This window comes from Mustelus asterias, chromosome 5 (genome assembly GCF_964213995.1).
Source record: "Mustelus asterias chromosome 5, sMusAst1.hap1.1, whole genome shotgun sequence".
In the NCBI taxonomy this organism is placed as follows: Eukaryota; Metazoa; Chordata; class Chondrichthyes; order Carcharhiniformes; family Triakidae; genus Mustelus; species Mustelus asterias.
Genome location: NC_135805.1, coordinates 94,178,654 through 94,197,947, shown reverse-complemented (window position 1 = coordinate 94,197,947; position 19,294 = coordinate 94,178,654). Strand labels below are relative to the sequence as shown.

Here is a 19,294-nt window from a genome sequence, read left to right as displayed (position 1 = left end):
CTCCCCATTTCCTTTTAGAACAGCCCCCACTGCTCTGCTATAGATTTTCCCACAAGAAGTTGCTCCCAGTCTACTTTGGGCAGATCCTACCTTATCCTAAGAAAATCTGCCCCAATCCAAAACCCTTTTTTTGCAGACCACCTTTTTCCTTTTTCATAACAAACCTTTGAAAGGTACACAGATAGGCACTTGAAATGTCATAATATTAAAAGTTATTGGCTAAGTGCTGGAAAGTGGGATTAGTGTAGATTTAATGTAGTTATTCACTGCATTCGATGGGCCGAAGGGCCTCTTCTGTACTGTATGACTCTATGACTCTGTTCTTATTGGGAGGTTAGTACTTTAATCAAAGTAACAGTTAGTCTTGGGTACAGAGGGCAGTTCCTGAGTAAATTACTTATTAATATCCTTTTGCCTTGCGTGATGTTTTAAAAATTATGTCAAAGGATAGTGGAAACTTAGGCCAGAATCTTTGAGCCTCCCTGTGTGGGAATGAGCCATTGGAATCTCTGCTCACATCGGTGGGACTGGAAGATCCCACTGGTGTGAGGAGCTGTAAAATTCTGGCCTTAATCTATTACATGAGTTACAGAGCACAAATAAATTGTTCTAAAAAATCAAACACAAGCATGCAGAAGTTCCAGGCTCGTAGCTTTAATATTTAGCCATAAGGGGATACCTTTCTTCAATGATGTAGGGGTGCTGGAACTCCAGACGCATGCACAGAAACATGCCACGGTCTTGCCTCAAAAATAGCAGCCTAGATCAGGAAGCAGGGATTCACATTCAGTACACATGAATACATCTTGTAAATATTAAAATGCCCTTGTGGAACCTCTTATGTTGAAATACTCTTGTAGTATATAAAATAACTTGGATTGAATAAGACTTTTGTTCATTCCTTAATATCTTCATCGGTTCATTTAGGTTCTGGACATGGGGCAAAATGACAGTGATATCTACCTCATTGAGACAATAGAAACCAAAATAGCTGAGAATGAAAGTCGAATTCCAGATTCAAAAACCCCAGAGGAAAAATACCCACGTGACGCCAGTGCATCCAGGGGTTTCCTGGAAAGAAGTGAATTATTGGCAGGTATGCATGTTGCTATTTAACAGCCACTATTTTTTAATGCAATACATAAGTACTGGAACTGCTGCAAATACACCTCAGTTTGTTAGCATATGTAAAGGGAAACAATGGGTGGGATTTTCCAGTCTTTCCAGCTGGGAGGATCTTCCGGTTCTGCTGAAGTTGACACCCTCTCCCCCGCAGTGGGTTACCCAGTGGCGTGAGCCATACAAAAATGCCATAGATTTTGGCGGGACCAGAAGAGCCCCGCCGGCGGCCAGTGGCAGGTCACCAGAAACCACACTGCCGGGTGGCCCCAAAATCCCGGCCAATGCCTTTGCACTTTCACATGTAACCCTCTGGCCAGAATAATTAGGCAGATTAGATGTAGCAGTTCGTTGGCGGCGGCACGGTGGCACAGTGGTTAATACTGCTGCCTCACAGCGCCAGGGTTCCAGGTTCAATTCCGGACTCGGGTCGCTGTTTGTGTGGAGTTTGCACGTTCTTCCCGTGTCTGCGTGGGTTTCCTCCGGGTGTTCCGGTTTCCTCCCACAGTCCAAAGATGTGCGGGTTAGCTTGATTGGCCATGCTAGATTGGCCCTAGAGTTAGGGGGATTAGCAGGGTAAATGTGTGGGATTTCAGGACTAGGGCCTGGGTGGGATTGTGATTGGTATAGACTTGATGGGCCGAACAGCTTCCTTCTGTTCCGTAGGGATTCTATGATTAGATATAGCACTTGGGGCGAAAAGGATCAAAGGATATGGGTGAAGGCAGGATCAGACTATTGAGTGGGATATTCAGTCATGATCACAATGAATGGCGGAGCAGGCTCGAATGGCCTCCTCCTGCTTCTATTTTTCTATGTTTATAGTTCTGCTGGGGGGGTCAATGCTGCAAATGTTAACCTATTCTCTTTTTGGGTGCTGACAAACCTAGTGTGTGTCTGACATTTCCGTGTGTTTTTAATCTCTGCTTTAAAAATGCATCTCTACAACTCTAGTGTGCTTAATTAATGCCTAGCATTTCTATATCTAGTAACACAAATATTAATTTAGCAAAGATTTCCACTAAAGGGTTTCTTAAAGATTAAAGTACAGAAGAATTTCTGTTATCCGGCATGTTCTGGGAATGGGTGGCGCCGGTTAATCAAAAATGCCACTTAACTAAGTTGCAAGCTGAATTCCTCATTTTAATTGAGTGAGAAAGCTTCTCACATCATCCCATCAGTGAGTGGCTGATGGATCTGATGGTGATGTGGGTATTGCAGTCTCTTGAGAGGTGTGGGATGAGTGTGTGAGGCTTGAGTGAGGGCAGGCTGCCGACGACAACCAAACTTCAGAGTCGCACAACCCTCTGAGAGAAAACAAATCTCCTCATCACTGTCCTAAAAGGGTGACCCCGAATTTTAAAATAGTGCTCCCTGTTCATTCGGCAGTGGGGATACTTCAGTTGCAAGCAATAAAACTTCACAAAGTAAATCAAAGAAAAAGGTTTAGTAAAAAACTTCATTACTCCAGCACTCGGGCCACACCCTGGGCCACACCAGCTCCCCACAATCCCCATCTGCTTTCTATTTATACTGGCTCAGCTGGTCAGCTGATTACCACATCATTTTACCATTGATTACAGCCTCAATCTGGTCAGCTGACCCTCACAGCATGTTACCATTGGTTACATTATAACGCTACCTAGTTCTGGATTCACCCAGCAGAGGAAATATCCTTTCCACGTCCGCCTTGTCATTACCATTCAGGATCTTATATATTTCAAACAAGTCATCCCTCACTCTTCTGAACTCCAGTGGAAACAAGTCCATTCTGCCTAACCGATCCTCATAAGGCAACCCGCTCATTTCAAGACTAGGATTTTCCGTCTCTCAGGGAACTCTGTTGCAGGGGCATTGCCTTCGGCAGGATCAGACAATCTCACCAGTGGGAAAGGCCAGAAAATCCTGACCCAGTTATCAGTCTAGTTGGGTGTAATCAATTGTACCAAGTGGCCATCAAAGCTATCTTGTCCAGCCTGTGGCCCTTAAAAACAGGAAAGAGTTCTAATCAATCAATGCCCAACCTATCTGCGACCATTCAATGCCAGTCCTCCATGTATGCGGCTGCTTTCAGGGGCACCCATGCTGCCTATGAACTCTTGACATTTCCAGATGCCACAGCTGTTCCAGCCCACACACGCTTTCGGGGCTGTATCCTCACTGATAGGGAGTGCCTTTCAAGATCTGGCTGATGACACTAGTAAGAAACTCACACTACAGACTGGGGAACAATAGTTAGCCTGGCCCACAATGGTGACTGGCCCGCTGAAGATCAGGTTCTATTGTCCAGACCTTTCTGGTAGAGAATTGCAATGGGCTCAGCGAGGGTTTCCAGGATCATTGTTGTCTGCTGTGCTCTCCACAACCTAGCGCAGCAGAGAGTATAGGCCCTGCAGGCAGAGGACATGGATGATCCTCACTCATCTTTTGATGTGGAGGAGGAGGCAGAGCAGACAGGACAGCAGGACGAGGTACCTGCATCAAAGAAAGAGCCATGGAGAGATGTGCAAAGGAGGCTTGTGAGAACATAATTCATACCTGCTTCCAGCAGATATGATGCCTTCACAATGCCTGTTATATCAGATCAACAACTCACATGGCCACTACATGTCATCACGCTTAGTACTTACCAGCATCCAACCTTCCATTCCATGCTCCAATCATGGAGAGGGACAGAGTCCACCTTCTCCGGCACAGATATGCAGATGAAGGTGCAAGGGTTCACATTACAAGTGAGAAGACAACACTTGCTGCATAAATGATGCAGGAATCAATACACAAAACCCATCTACTGAAATACAACCACCAATCTTTTTTTTAATTCATACATGGGACATGGGCATCGCTGGCTGGCCAGCATTTATTGCCCATCCCTAGATGTGCTTGAGAAGGTGGTGGTGAGCTGCCTCCTTGTACAGAATGTAACCACTAATTCTACCCTAATGTGCCTCAGAGTGGTCTGATGAGATATGGCCTTGGCATCTGCAGCTGAGATGGGGGCAGGTTGCTCAAGGTAGTGCCCCGTGGCCTGAGATGACGTTAGTGATCAACCCCTGGGTGCCCGCAGCCTGAAGGGCCCCAGCACGCGAAGGGGTTCCTGCATTGGTGCAGCTGCCTCTATTGTGGCTGCATTTACTGGAGGTGATCAGCTCACAGGCAAAAGAGCTGAGGAGCACCAGTCCACCCTTGGAGAGTCTTGAGAAGAGCCCCTAGTTGTAGTTAGCGGCCATTTCTCCTCCCACGGTACATAATGGCTCCTTGCTATCTACCAGAGATTGAGGGATACCTGTAGGTGAGGTCTGGAGTCTCAACCCTTCTTGTCTAGCCACTGTTGCCTTGAGCTCATGGCCAACGCAACATTGTGCAGATCTGCGCACATATCTGTCAGTCAAAGGGCAATCTGGTGTATGTGGCTCTCGATGAGGGTCACCAACATCTCGATGGAGGTAGCCATGCGATAACACACTCGATGGCAGCGCTAAAGGCCTGCATGGACTCTTCCATCATCTGTGCATGGCTGTGCGTTACTCCACCTGACATTCCCCTGCCTCCCACTGAAACTCCAGTAGGTTCCATGTTCGTGCAAGCCTGACTGTGAGGTCCTTGCCAGCTTGTGACACCGAATCGAACCATGAACACATACCGACCGACACGAACAGATCTGCACTGGTGGAGGGTGCAGGGATGATGTGATGCTGAATCCGTCCTCCTCAGAATTCGACGGCAAAAACCTGCACAAGACAACAGAAACAATTATGGCTAAGGTCTTTCCGTTCCCACTTCCCATCCATGCCTAATGGATGTTTCTTTTCCTCCCAATGCAGGCACCAAGCTTGAAGCCTCCTCACTTGCTTCGCTCCACATTCTGATCTTGCCATCTCCTGTTGCCTGGCTGCTTTATTCTCTGGGCAGATTAATAGCCTCCACCTCAGAAGGTGTCAGGGTTGGATGTCCATCACACCTCTACCCATCTTCACCCTCTCTTTTGTGTTGTGTGCTCTTTTCAGCGAGGAGGGGAACGTTAATCTCCACACAATGACCTGCTGATCCCCAAATCAGCTGGTGTCCCTTTGACTCATGATGGGGGTTTATGCATATCTCATCAATCTGCTCACTCTCACAGGATTTGGAAGGTGCTGACACTAAGAGGCAGATATTTGACGCCCACATGGAGCCATTCCTCTTGAGGCAACTGCTTCTGCCACACAAAATTATTTTGCCTACCGTGCTCATCCCTCCCCATTTTGAGACTCATTGCATCTTGTCCACATGGACGCAAGAGCACGTTCTGAGCATTTAGTTACACTTGCCCTGGCAGCGGAGGCCATTGACTCACTTGCACTCATGTATGTTGGTGAACTCAAACGCTGCTGACTTCCATCCAGGCTCCCTTGGTCAGACAGAAGGGTCGCTTCTTCCCATGCAGAGGGAACAGAGCCTCCTGCTGTTCCTGTACAGAATGGGAATCCAAGGGAGGCATTGCTGAACTATGAAGCGACCTTTTGTCTACCCTGTGAAATGCTCCTTCTCGCGTTTGTCTGTAACACTTTATTGTTGGTGCTCTGCTCGCTGGAGGTTGATCATCCTTCTGGGGCAGCACGTGAGGAAAGCTCTTCAGGGGCCACAAGGTCAGATCTCTGTGGCTCTTGGATCCTCATTCACTCTGCAGTAGGGCTGGCTGCTGTTTGAAAATGTTTCCAGCAGCTGCCTTCACATCCCCTGAAGCCGGGATCGGTACTTTCCTTCCCACCCCAGCACTTGAATGACCAGATCTCACTCTTCCACCTTGTCAATTGGCCGGCTGCTTGCAATTGCTTTCAACCCGCCACTTCAGCTCCAGCCGGCAATGCCACCCGCTGCCGGGATTCCCTGCCGGGACCCACTTTTTGCACCTTGTTTTAGATTTGAGCAACTGACATCAAAATGTAGATAAAGGCAATTAAAGCAGCAGGTGGCAAAATAAAAGTTGTGGTAAAGAGCATAATTTGAAATTTTCCATTGTCATTTCGAGTTGTTTTCTGCTTCCGCAAGATGTGAATTGGCAGATCAATTGAAGGTCTTGTCGGAAAAAAATTACAGTCAAATATAGATAATTTCAACTGCAGTAGTAAACGGATTTCATGCCACATATATATTGATTTCCCTCCCTGGTCAACTGAAATTTGCTGTTCTACAATTATACCATTTGTCTTTATAATTAGCAAATTGTCTGATGTGTTGTTTTGAGACCGGACAATTGAAACAAATTCTATTTTGCTGAAATTGACAAATGAATAGATAAATGAACAAGGAAAATGAGCCAGCTGGAATCACACTTCAAAGTCTCAGCATTTCCAGTTTAAGCAATTTGTGAGAACAGGGCACAGGGTGGCATGATGGCACAGTGGTTAGCACTGCTGCCTCACAGCGCCAGGGACCCGGGTTCGATTCCAGCCTCGGGTCACTGTTTGTGTGGAGTTTGCACAATCTTCCCGTGTCTGCGTGGGTTTCCTCCGGGTGCTCCGGTTTCCTCTCGCTGTCCAAAGATGTGCAGGTTAGGTTGATTGGCCATGCTAAATTAACGTTAGTGTCAGGGATTAGCAAGGTAAATATGTGGGGTTATGGGAATAGGGCCTAGGTGGGATTGTGGTCAGTGCAGACTCAATGGGCCAAATGACTTCCTTCTGCACCATAGGGATTCTATGTTAGACTTAATTGTAACTTTTATGCAGTGAAGAAAATTACTGCAGAGGGTTCAATATGAATATTTGACAGTAAGGTTCAATGTATGTACTAAACAATAGTTCCAAACACTGATGATTTAGATGACCCTTTTGAGTGGTCGTTCAAATGGGGAAGGGTGCAGGCTGATAGGACAAGAGGGAAATTATGTGAAAAAACCTTTGTTCAATTCCTAAGAAGCAAAACTTATGCCTCTTGTCCTTAAAAGAAAATTGAAATGCTAAAAGCGATGAAAATATTTGAAAGGAAGGCAATGATTTGGCATTTGCTCCTTTAAAATTTTTATTTGTTATTTCAATTGGACTCTCCATATGCATGCTTACCAATAGTCCTGTTTGAAGACCCTGTCATTTCCAGTTCACAAAGCTAAATTCTTTGTGTGGTTATTATCTCTTTACCTTTCTGCTTTCTTCCTCATGAGTCAAATTCTGAGAACCAGGAGGACAAGAAACATTGGGGATTATTACTGAGAGGTGATAGATCTGATAGATGTTTTGCATGCTGTTGCAATTTGATCTGTGTATTTTGTGACTTAGCAAGAGGAAATTAGAACTTGGAACATTTTTTCACCAGTATAGAAACCACTCAAATGTAACTATTAATGCACTTTGATAAACTTGATTTTGTTTTGTTCTATTGTTTTAGCTACTGTTGCTGCAGGATTTGTGGGACTTGTGCTTGCTGTTCTGCTGGTGGTAGTGTTGGTGTATCGAATGAAGAAAAAGGACGAAGGAAGTTATACATTGGATGAATCCAAGCAGCCAAATGTAGCCTACCAAAAGCCACAACGTCAAGAGGAATTCTATGCATAAATGTATTTTTAAAAGTTCTGTATCAATCTTTTATGCAAAGTGAACACTTTCTTTTCTTTTTCTTGCCTGGGTTAGAAAGTGAATCGGAAAAATGCCGGTCTAACTCTATTGCCATGACGATTGTATTTTTGACAGCTCTGAGGCAGACAGAAGTTATATGTTTGTGTAATGTTTGACATTTGGCTTTGTGGGTGAGGAGACTCGGTTAAACTTTCACTACAATTTTTATAGAGGATAACTGCCTTCTGGAATGGTGGGGTAAAATAGTTACGTTTATTTTTAAATGAGAAAAGAAACCCAGTTGGTGATATACAATACAATATTGTAAAGCCGCAAACTGCCTAAACCTGTAAATTTCTATATTCTGAAAGTATTAAGCAAATGGGAGGGATAGAAAGGGGGGCATAGAATCTTTTACCATTGTGATTTCAAATTGTATGAAAGCTGATGATGTGTACCTAATAATATAGGTTTACATTAGAGATTCCCATTGCACTCAGCTATATATTTTGTTTTATTGTTGTGTTGTGTTTTGCAGCTCATTGAAAAAGATGCATTTCATTTTTTAAAAAGATTTACTAAGTTGAATCATTCCTTTAGTTTTACGGCAATTGAAGGATTGATTGGTGGAATGTGTCCTTTTGAAATATTTCAATTGACCAAAGTGGAAGGGCAGTAGTCAGTTTCATGAGTTAAATATATTTTTTGGTCCTGAAGCTATCACAGCCTGTTTCCTTTAGTTGATAATGCTTCCATACTGTAACCAGTTATTGAAGCACCTGATCTACTCCTTTAGAGAGCTGGGCCTCTTGAGTTTGTGAAAAAATAAGTAAAGTTCAGTGTTCCCTCCCCAGGCACCCCATTTTTTTTTTTGCACAGACATGTATTTTTATTTTCCTTGACCTTCTAAATTAATTAAATAAAATTGATCTTTCTCAGATACTGTTTTCTTACTACTAGTAAAGCACAATTCTTCCATCTAATTTCACAGGCTTTATCTAAAATGCTTATATTGAGTCATTCTGAGCTCCACACGTGAAATAGAGTTACTTGTTGAATGTGACCTGTGTAGTCTAAGTAAAATGTCTTACAACTTGTTGTATAAATGCATTGTTTAAAAGCTGGATTTTATCCAGTCATTGGTGATGTGGTTCTTTCTTTTTCAGCCGCCACATAGTTCCTGCAAACTACCATAAGCATGTTGCATCCCTGATTTATATTTTTAAAAATCTAACAATTTAAAGCTGTTATGAATTTTTGAACAAATGGCTGTGTAAAGGAGACAACTGTGTACGCCCCTTGCTGTTGATGAATTACTGCCATTTTCGAGAATTGGTTAGCGTTCTGTAAATTTGAGTTCTAATCGCAACTTGACAACTCTGCAGTTTAAGATCTACATTTTCTAAAGTTAACAAAGAGTTAACCAAATATAATTATTTTTGTATGATAGCACTAGAGGTTCATCTTAGCTTAGAATCATTTATGACTCGCAAAAATGGCTCAATGTCAAAAGATTTCATTGAACATGGTTTTTGTGACTTGGTGCAAGTCTGGACTTTTTCATGAATGTTAGACTTTATCTGTAACTTCATTAATGCTTTCTATTTATTAACTGTGCAATTTCTATGCATATCAAACAATAAAAGAACACTGACACACTGATTATTGTCAAAACTTTATGAAGGTGATAGAATCCACTTAACATGAGGTCTGAAATTAAAATACTTGAGAACTGCTGTGAGGTCAAGTACATAGATTTTAAGTTGCAACTCCCATCCCCTTCAATTCTGCTACAGTTGCAGGTAATACCTATTTACTACAGAGTCTCCCTTTACTCTTTCATTGTTAACTTGTGACTCAAACTTTATAGCCTTTTGATTTAATGGGCTTTCTCTATGCAGTAAAGAATTTGGGTGAGGAGCTTCACATTCTTAAGGCTAGCTAAAATGGGGCAGTCTGGAATTAAAACAGTGTCATAAGTTGTGTCAATTGCTAGAAGGATAGGATCTGGTTTTTGAAGAGCAACTAGCCCATCTTGGTAGTGTTATAGGCTGTTTACTGCTTTATAAGTACTATATCAACGCAGGTTACAGCTGCAATACTGAGATTGTGAGAGGCTCTGAACATATATATAGCAAGTGACTTTGACGCCTGCCATTGCACCATTATGGGCTGACTGTGTAATTTCAATTGGAGAAGTTCTTCCTTCAAACTGTTGTAAACAATGTAATGTTTCTAATTTCTCAATTATGTCTGTATTTTTGTGAAAAGAAGTGTGTATAAAGGAACTAAGAGGATGTAGCTTGTTCCGTGTCTAGCCCAAGTGTAGAGGTGGAGGCGGTGGGCGGCTTGTTCTGGACATTGATTCCTTAAGTTCTCTGATTATGATGCATCAATCTCTGGACATATTAAATGGTCATCACATGATAACATGCTACTCTCTCTTGCAGAAAGTGAAAAATAACATGTCAGACTAATGCACATAGGTTAATATTACTTCGCCAGATTTAGTTTACTGGTTAATTTCAGAGACTTAACACAGCGGGGTACTTCACCAAATATAAAACCATCCCATGTGGAGGTTATATATCTCGATACATTCTGTTTCTTGACATCTGAAAAGCAACAGGACTTTTAAATGAAGCAATCAGACCTATTTTTTGGAACACCTTCACAATATAATGGGGAAATAAATTCCAATAAACCTCCAGAGCTGAACCTTAGCCATCAGGATTGTGATATATACATTGAAGCATTTTTTCTACCATTGCCCTTTTCAGTAACCAAGCTTTAGACACTGCGCAGTGAAGTGTTCATATCTTTGACATGGTTTATTATTCCACATATTTTGCCTAATGGTTCCAATTGAGAGATTACAATAATATGTGTTACTTCCATCAATCCTTATGAGCATTTCAAATAAGTAATTCTAATTCCCAAGTAACTTTAGTTTGTCAACAAAGCAATTAAAGCAACAAAAGCTCATTTTGAGGCAGATGTTTCTGTATGAATATGATAGCTTGGTTAAGTCTGTGTAGGTGAATATCTTGGTCAATATGACAGCCAGGTCAAGTCCATGTCAATCTGGGTCTCCACATATTAACTCCATCTAGAATGGGATCATTTCACAGAACTCACAGTTGGTTGAAACTGTTCCTTAGATTTATATGAAAACAAAAAGACAGCTCTATTTTTCATAGTTTTTAAATCTCAACTGATGCAGATAGGCATCATTTAGAGGAAGTGAAAGAACATATTCCAGCTTCTAGTGATGAGTATTATGAGATGGTTGGGCTATTTCATCTGATGATGAATTGGGGTTTAGAGCTTTTGTGTCTCGGTATTTGAAGCTTGTCTTTGTCTATGCAAAGAGATAAGCTTATTTATTAGGCATTTTGAGTTGCACTGACTGGACTATAGTCATGGCCCTCATTTTGGAGCAGATGAACCTTGAGCGCAGAAGTGATTCAGATATTTTGATGAATTTGGAAAATGCTAAGGCAGGTGCTGGTAGTTGTGAGTGGAAGACTTGGTGACACAGAATAAAATGTTCTTGCTTAGGGACATTATGTGCATCACTCTGCCAGTCTGCATGGATTTACTTGCATGACTGTGCTATTATCCACAATGGCAGAAAGAAAATCCTTTAGTATAGGGTGAAGCTAACTGCTGTAACCGACAAGTGTTTGCAGAAAATTATGTAAAGGTCGAGAGGATTTCATCCAATTGTTAACTGTTGAAGACCAAAGAGAAGAAATTCATTCATGAATGGCACTATATAGACTTGTGACGATTCCCTGGGTGCAAGCAATGTCATGGGTCAGTGCTGTGTGTCAGTGCCTGAATAGTTCACTCAACTCCACTCCAGCATTGTTCCTGATCCTGGACTGTATGCTGTTAGAACAATTCCAGCTTTTCCAGTCTCTCCTAACTGAAGTCCCACACCACCAGTACCATTTTAGTAAATCTCCTCTGCACCCTCACCAAAGCTTTGACATCTTTGCAAAAGTGTGGCACTCAGAATTGGAGACACTACTTCAGCTGGGGATTAAGCTGTGTCTGTAAAGGTTTGGCATAAACTCTTACATCTCTATTTATAAGTTCAAGAAATCCTGTGTGCTTTCTTAACAGTATTATCAACTTGTCCTGCCACCTTCAAATATTTGTGCATGTAAACTCCCATGCCTGTGTTCCTGCAGCCTCTTTAAAATTGCACCATTTAATTTATAGATCATTTTTTCTTCCAAAATATATTACTTCTCATTTAGTGGTCAGAATATTATGTGTCTGAGACGGTTGCAGAAGTGCGTAAAATCTCCCAAGAAGACGCTGGGAGTGTTTCCTGGCATCTTTGCACATGCATGTGATTTTGATGTCAGCGGGCACATGTGTGATTCGGATGTATGGCTGCCAACAATTAAAGGGCCAATTAAGGCCTTTGAATCATATAATCATGAAGCGCAGAAGGGGCCCTTCAGCTCATTGAGTCCGCACCGACACATGTGAACTCCCACCTAATCCCATTTACCAGCACTGGGCCCATAACCTTGAAACTTAATGACGTGCCAATAAAAAGCAATTTTATGCTGTCCATGCTATTATTAGCTTGTTGCACAGACAAAACGGGTGGACAATCATCATGATTTGTCATTTCCTCATCCAAAAGCTGGATAAAAGGCCCCTGAGCAGCAGCAGCAGTTCCTCTGTGATAGAGTTTATAGCTGTGTGAGTATAGAGTTTAGTTTGAGTTTCCTAGTTATTATTTTGATTTGATTTGATTTGATTCATTATTGTCACATGTATTAGCAGACAGTGAAAAGTATTGTTTCTTGCATGCTATACAGACAAAACATACCGTTCATAGAGAAGGAAAGGAGAGAGTGCAGAATGTAGTGTTGCAGTCATAGCTAGGGTGTAGAGAAAGATCAACTTCATGCAAGGTAGGTCCATTCAAAAGCAGCAGGGAAGAAGCTGTTCTTAAGTCGGTTGGTACGTGACCTCAGACTTTTGTATCTTTTTCCCGACAGAAGAAGGTGGAAGAGAGAATGTCCGGGGAGCGTGGGTCCTTAATTATGCTGGCTGCTTTGCCGAGGCAGCGGGAAGTGTAGACAGAGTCAATGGATGGGAGGCTGGTTTGCGTGATGGATTGGGCTACATTCGCGACCTTTTGTAGTTCCTTGCGGTTTTGGGCAGAGCAGGAGCCATACCAAACTGTGATACAACCAGAAAGAATGCTTTCTATGTTGCATCTGTAAAAGTTGGTGAGAGTCATAGCTGACATGCCAAATTTCCTTAGTGTTCTGAGAAAGTAGAGGCATTGGTGGGCTTTCTTAACTATAGTGTCGGCATGGTGGGACCAGGACAGGTTGTTGGTGATCTGGACTCCTAAAAACTTGAAGCTCTCGAGCCTTTCTACTTTGTCCCTGTTGACGTAGACAGGGGCATGTTCTCCTTTATGCTTCCTGAAGTCGATGACAATTTCCTTTGTTTTGTTGACATTGAGGGAGAGATTATTGTTGCCGCATCAGTTCACCAGATTCTCTAACTCATTCCTGTACTCTGCCTCACCATTGTTTGCGATCCGACCCACTATGGTGGTGTCGTCAGCAAACTTGAAAATCGAATTGGAGGGGAATTTGGCCGGTGTATAAGGAGTATAGCAGGGGGCTGAGAACACAGCCTTGTGGGGCACCAGTGTTGAGGATGATCATGGAGGAGGTTTGAGGAGACATTTGAAGCATGAATTACAGCATTTCAGGACTTCCCTGGCAGGTTTCCCTGAGGTTTGGAGCACAGTGAGCCATCATTTGCAAGGCATCTGCATCTGCTCCAATGGGGATAGTTTACACTGCTGGTGGGACCTCCGCTGATGAGGAAGAGAGGGACAGGGGGGCGAGGAGGCCACGTGAGTGCAGGCAGCATCCCAGGCAGAAAGGAAAGGCTCAACTGGTGCAGGGAGGCTAATATAGGAGGCGACGCCAAAGACACCACACTAGCCCGCAGTCAGAGTATACAAGCAGGGCACCAACTACCTGTAAATGCCTGAGGTCCAGTGCTGTGGAAGGCTATGCCTATCCAGGGACACAGTGACATCTATTTGCAAAATGATAGGTCTTGAAATTGCCTCCAACTGCATGGGGGTCACCCCATGTGCGTGCTGTTGAAGGTCACAGTGGCCCTCAATCTCTATGCTTCCAGTTCTTCCCTCTGTGTGGCATTTGCTCTGTGTCTTGCAATCATTCACACACAGTTGTGTCAAGCAAGTGACCTTTACATCTTCAGACTCGCCCACACTTTCATCAGCTACCGGACAGATAAAGGGTATCACTTGATGAGTGTAGAGATGGTCTATGACCATGAGACACCGATTCTGTAAGGATGTGCCTGTTATCCAAGGAGGTCACATGATTCATCCATCTTGTGGCACTCCCAGGTACCAAGACTGTTCGTGACTCCTGCAAGATTGGATAGCTGGCTCCTGGGTGACAAGTGTCATCTTGTGAAGAGGGGCTGATGACCCCACTCTGTCACCCAGGAACTGGGGCCGAGGAGAAATAGAACAGGAGTCATGCACCCACAGGGATGGTGGTGGAGAGGATCATCGGGCTGCTCAAGATGCACTGTTGATGCCTTGACTGACCCAGGGGTCCATTGCAGTATCCTCTAGAGCATTTCTCCCTCATAGTTACTGTATGCTGCAACCTGCACACCTTAGCTCTGACAAGAGGGGGACCCAGAGGAGACTGAGGAGAGCAAGAGAGAGGATGACTCCCTGATGGATCTGAGGCTGAGCCTGGGATTGCACAGGGTGAGGACTTCAAGGTGGATGACAGGAACATTCAGGGGGGCCAGGGACACGAGGGACACATTGATCCAGTGAACTTTCAGCTAGGCTTCCAAAGAATGGAGGCCAACTCAATCCAATGGCAATGACTCACTCGCAATAAAACTTCCCTTAAGACTCAACCCAGAAATGCTGCATCACACAAAGCCCTCAGTTTACAAACCTGTGCAACAACGGTCAATGTACAAAGCCTGCAGCCAACTCAGCCCATTGAATTCAGGAAAATGTTTCTGACTGAACATAAAACAGCATTCAAATGTACCAAACCTAACAGGAAATTCAAGGTAATGGATGCCAATAATGTCACTCGTGACATGCCCCTGTTCTACTTAAGGTGCCTTAATTTTATGTCTGTGGGTGCTGCATCTTGATACCCCTAGAAAAACGTATGATCCAGGTGGACTTCATAAAACACTTGGAGTTTCTGACCTTAATTATAACACCCTGAAGTTGTCTCTCCACGAGAGTCGCCACTCTCTCAATGGAGGGGGACGTGCGCTCAGTGCTCAGGTTTAATGCAGTGCTCATGTTAGAACATAGAACATAGAACAGTACAGCACAGAACAGGCCCTTCAGCCCACGATGTTGTGCCGAGCTTTATCTGAAACCAAGATCAAGCTATCCCACTCCCTATCATCCTGGTGTGCTCCATGTGCCTATCCAATAACCGCTTAAATGTTCCTAAAGTGTCTGACTCCACTATCACTGCAGGCAGTCCATTCCACACCCCAACCACTCTCTGCGTAAAGAACCTACCTCTGATTTCCTTCCTGTATCTCCCACCACGAACCCTATAGTTATGCCCCCTTGTAATAGCTCCATCCACCCGAGGAAATAGTCTTTGAACGTTCACTCTATCTATCCCCTTCATCATTTTATAAACCTCTATTAAGTCTCCCCTCAGCCTCCTCCGCTCCAGAGAGAACAGCCCTTTCTCCCACAACCTTTCCTCATAAGACCTACCCTCCAAACCAGGCAGCATCCTGGTAAATCTCCTCTGCACTCTTTCCAGCGCTTCCACATCCTTCCTATAGTGAGGTGACCAGAACTGCACACAATACTCCAAATGTGGTCTCACCAAGGTCCTGTACAGTTGCAGCATAACCCCACGGCTCTTAAACAATGACCCCCTGTTAATAAATGATTCAGCATAGATTCCTCAATGACGGAAGCCGTGGCATGCAGACCCTCATGGATCCCTGCCAGATCTCCCTGTACATCCTGCTGGACATTGAGCATCTGCCACCTAATGGACATTTCCAGAGAATCGTCATCTGCCTCTGACTCAGCACAGTCCTGGTCTCCAGCAGTGTCCCACTATCAGCACCCTGGCACCTCTTTTCCTCTGCCATCCCCTCACATAAAGTAGTGTCCGCACCACTGTACATTAACCATGGAGATGACGTTCTGTGCTGGTACCATGTTGTGAGAGACAGTGTGACGCAGGTGCAGGAACGATGTCTTCCAGGTTACCTAGCGGGGTATCTTCAGGGTCATCTGTGGCTGGTGTGGTCGGCTCATCTATAGAAGGAATGCACAACATCAGTGAATTCAATCACCGTCACTCTACATGCTTGGTAGCCTGATGAGACGATGGAGAAATGCTGCATGGTGCCATCTGCATTGGAGCTTCAATGGGCATTCTGGCTGTGACTGCTTCCATACTCACCGCACACAAATCTGGGACCTACACACTTGCCTTTATCCTAGACTCCCATCTCACCAGGATGGAGGGTGCGGGCTGGCCAGTGGCAGTCCAGCTCTCGAAGATATCTCCTGCTCCTCATCAATACCAGCAGAGATGGGACCCACACATCAATTCGGCAATGCTCCACAGTATTGTGACTTGTTTTCCCCTGATAGAGGCAATAGGAAGGATCATTAGGGTTCCATCTTCCTTGAGAACCATTCCAGAGGCCAATTCATAGCGGCACAGCACAACCCCCCACCCCACACCATTCCCTCCAATGCACTGCAGTCTCTTATGCTGACAGTCCAGCCTTGAGACGGCAGGCTTCAGTTCCAGTTGGCATACACACTCAGATCTCTGAGTGCACAGGGGAATGGACACCCAACTACACCTCTCCGCACAGATCCATGCCACCTCTACACTTACCCTTGATGACTGCAGAAGATTGTTGAACCTTTTGCTATGGTGCACCATGTCATGTTCAGTAACCTTAGCAGCCACCTCTGACCATGCCTTCTGGATCAGGCGGTGTGACCTTCTCTTGCTGTCCCTGGGCATCAGGATGTTGCACCTGGCATTGCCCCCCACACCAGGTCAGACAGGCACTCATCAGTAAAATGGGGGGCACTTAGCCCACCTATCCTGCCATCCCACCTCCCATGGCTTCCTGGTGTTGATGACATGCCTCTGATTAGTCTTGAGACTCACAGCATCCTCAGTTGCTCCCACAATTCCTGGCAGACTTCAGAGAGCTGCCTCCTCTCCTTTTAAACCATTCCCCACTGCCAGTTCCAGATTGGATCCAGCACCCGATGTATTACTGCTCACATAGACGCCCAACCGGCAGACACGTTACACGCTGGACAGGCCTTAATTGGCCACTCAGTGTAATATGTCAACAATCTTGTCTTAGATTGGAGTGATTTCAGATCCGTTCCCACCCGCACCGACTTTGGGAGTGCCGTGATTGTAAAATTCAGGCCATTATCTTTACGGTTGCTTAATTTAAAAAAATTATAGCTTTGTGGCATTTTCTCATTAAACTGCCGGGAATAATAAGGTGCAAGAAGTTCCTCATGAATGTCAGTGATTTGCATGGATGATTTAAGCTCATCAAATTGCCAGTATGTGACAATTCAGGAGCAACTGCTTGAATGAAAAGCAAAAGAAAACTTCTGATGCAAATGATTGTTTAGAGCTCCTTTTACTTTTTAATTAAACTGTTGACAAGGAACTTATAGTCAGAACTGAATATAAAATTGGTGAAAATATAATGCCCCTCAAATCAGATATCAATTGTAATCTGCTGAGGATATTTTTCCATTTACTGAACAGCACTCTTACTGTTCTATGCAAAATATTACAGGAAACAGGAACATCCCTCTGCACCAGGACAGTCAACAGCAGAGACGATGGCCCATAACTTCACGTTTAGGGGTACCCCAGTGATGAGCTGGAGAATTGCTCTAGGAAGTTCCCATGTAAATGTCTACCCGGCAATTGTTCAGAAGCGCTAACTTCTCCTGGACAAGCTGGCAACCATCTGACAAAGTCATTTATAAGTGCTAACTTCAGATAGTTCTGCCAGTTTACCCTGATGGCTACTCTGAAAGAGTTAGAAGGGAAAAAAACTCACCTCTAACTCCAGAGTAGCTATTTAAATGCCCAGACCAAGCCTCATATGGGACATCCTGTACATATGACCACCCCAGGGGACCCCCACACCATCCCAACATGTCACCCAGGCCCAATCAGTCATTCTATCCCTCCACTCTCCCAAACTAACCACATCCACCTATCTCCCAGTCCGACCCTCCTGGTCTGACCACCACCCCCCTCTCCCAGTTCAACCACTCCCCCGCCCTGTCCCAGCCTGACCCTGTCACACTCCCTGCCTCTCCAGTTCCAACCCTGCCTTCACTCTCTCCATGACCATTCCCGCTCTCTCCAAGTCCGACCCTATTTCCCCACCCCTCCCAGTCCAATCACCAGCCTGTCTCCTGGTATGACCACCCACTTCTCCCAGTCAGCACCGCACCCCACCTCTCCCGATCCGATCCCCCCCCCCCCCCCTGCCCCCGGTTCAACTCTCCCCATTCCCCCCATCTGGTCTGACCCACCCCCCCAGACTGTGGCACAGTGGTTAGCACTGCTGCCTCACAGCGCCAGGGACCCGGGTTCGATTCCCGGCTTGGGTCACTGTCTGTGGAGTCAGCATCTTCTCCCTCTGTTTGCGTGGGTTTCCTCCGGGTGCTCCGGTTTCCTCCCACAGCCTGAAAGAAGTGCTGGTTTGGTGCATTGGCCATGCTAAATTCTCCCTCAGTGTACCCGAACAGGCGCCGGAGTGTGATGACCCGGGGATTCTCACAGTAACTTCATTGCAGTGTTAATGTAAGCCACTTGTGACACTAATAAATAAACTTAAACCATCTCCTGATCCAACCACCACCCACCTCTCCCAGTCCGACCCCTGACCCCCCACCCCTCCCGGTCCCACCTTCCCCCAACTCTCCCAGTCGACTATCTCTCCCCCCCAGCCCCAGGTCCGACCGTGCCCCTCTCTTTCTTCTTTGTACCCCAGTGACTTTGCGCTGATGCAGCCGGGGGTATGCTTTGCTGCTCCTGTCTCACCCAGCCTCAGGGGGGAGGTTAGGCAAGACAGGGGATTTGGAATTCCAACGTGGGTAAGTCCATCCAGAGTGGCAATCTTCTGGAGGTTGCCACTGTGAGGAAGTTATGGGCCTATGCAAGTTTGAGAAGGTTGTTCTTCAATATAAACATTTCATGTTCATAATGAAAACCAGTAATTTGATAGATCTGACCTACTCCTTTTCCTATTTTGGCAGTTTTCCATCAGTACCCAGCAACAGTCTTGAGGCGGCACAGATCCTTTCTCTCCCATGGGATCAGATATTTTACTGGAAAACCAGGCTTGTTTCCTTTGATTGAATACTTTCACTCTCTTCTTGCACAAGATCTTAAAATTCCGTGGAATTTTAAAGCAAGCTGTGTCTCACTCTGCCCGGTGCCAATTGTGAAACCACAATCATGTTTCCCGAGTCGATGTTGTGTATATACCTATTCAGTAACAGCAGGCAGAAAATGTCC

At 44.8% G+C, this 19,294-nt stretch overlaps 1 protein-coding gene across 1 annotated transcript in view; it reads left to right on the top strand.

Annotated features, from left to right (window-relative positions):
- Positions 1-10,078, top strand: part of LOC144493698 (uncharacterized) — a 55,082-nt gene extending 45,004 nt beyond the window's left edge. The window contains exons 4-5 of the mRNA XM_078213056.1: positions 928-1,096; positions 7,486-10,078. Coding sequence (XP_078069182.1) covers positions 928-1,096; positions 7,486-7,652 — 336 coding nt within the window. The 3' untranslated portion in view covers positions 7,653-10,078. The remainder of the gene's footprint in view (positions 1-927; positions 1,097-7,485) is intronic.
- Positions 10,079-19,294: the final 9,216 nt, after the last annotated feature.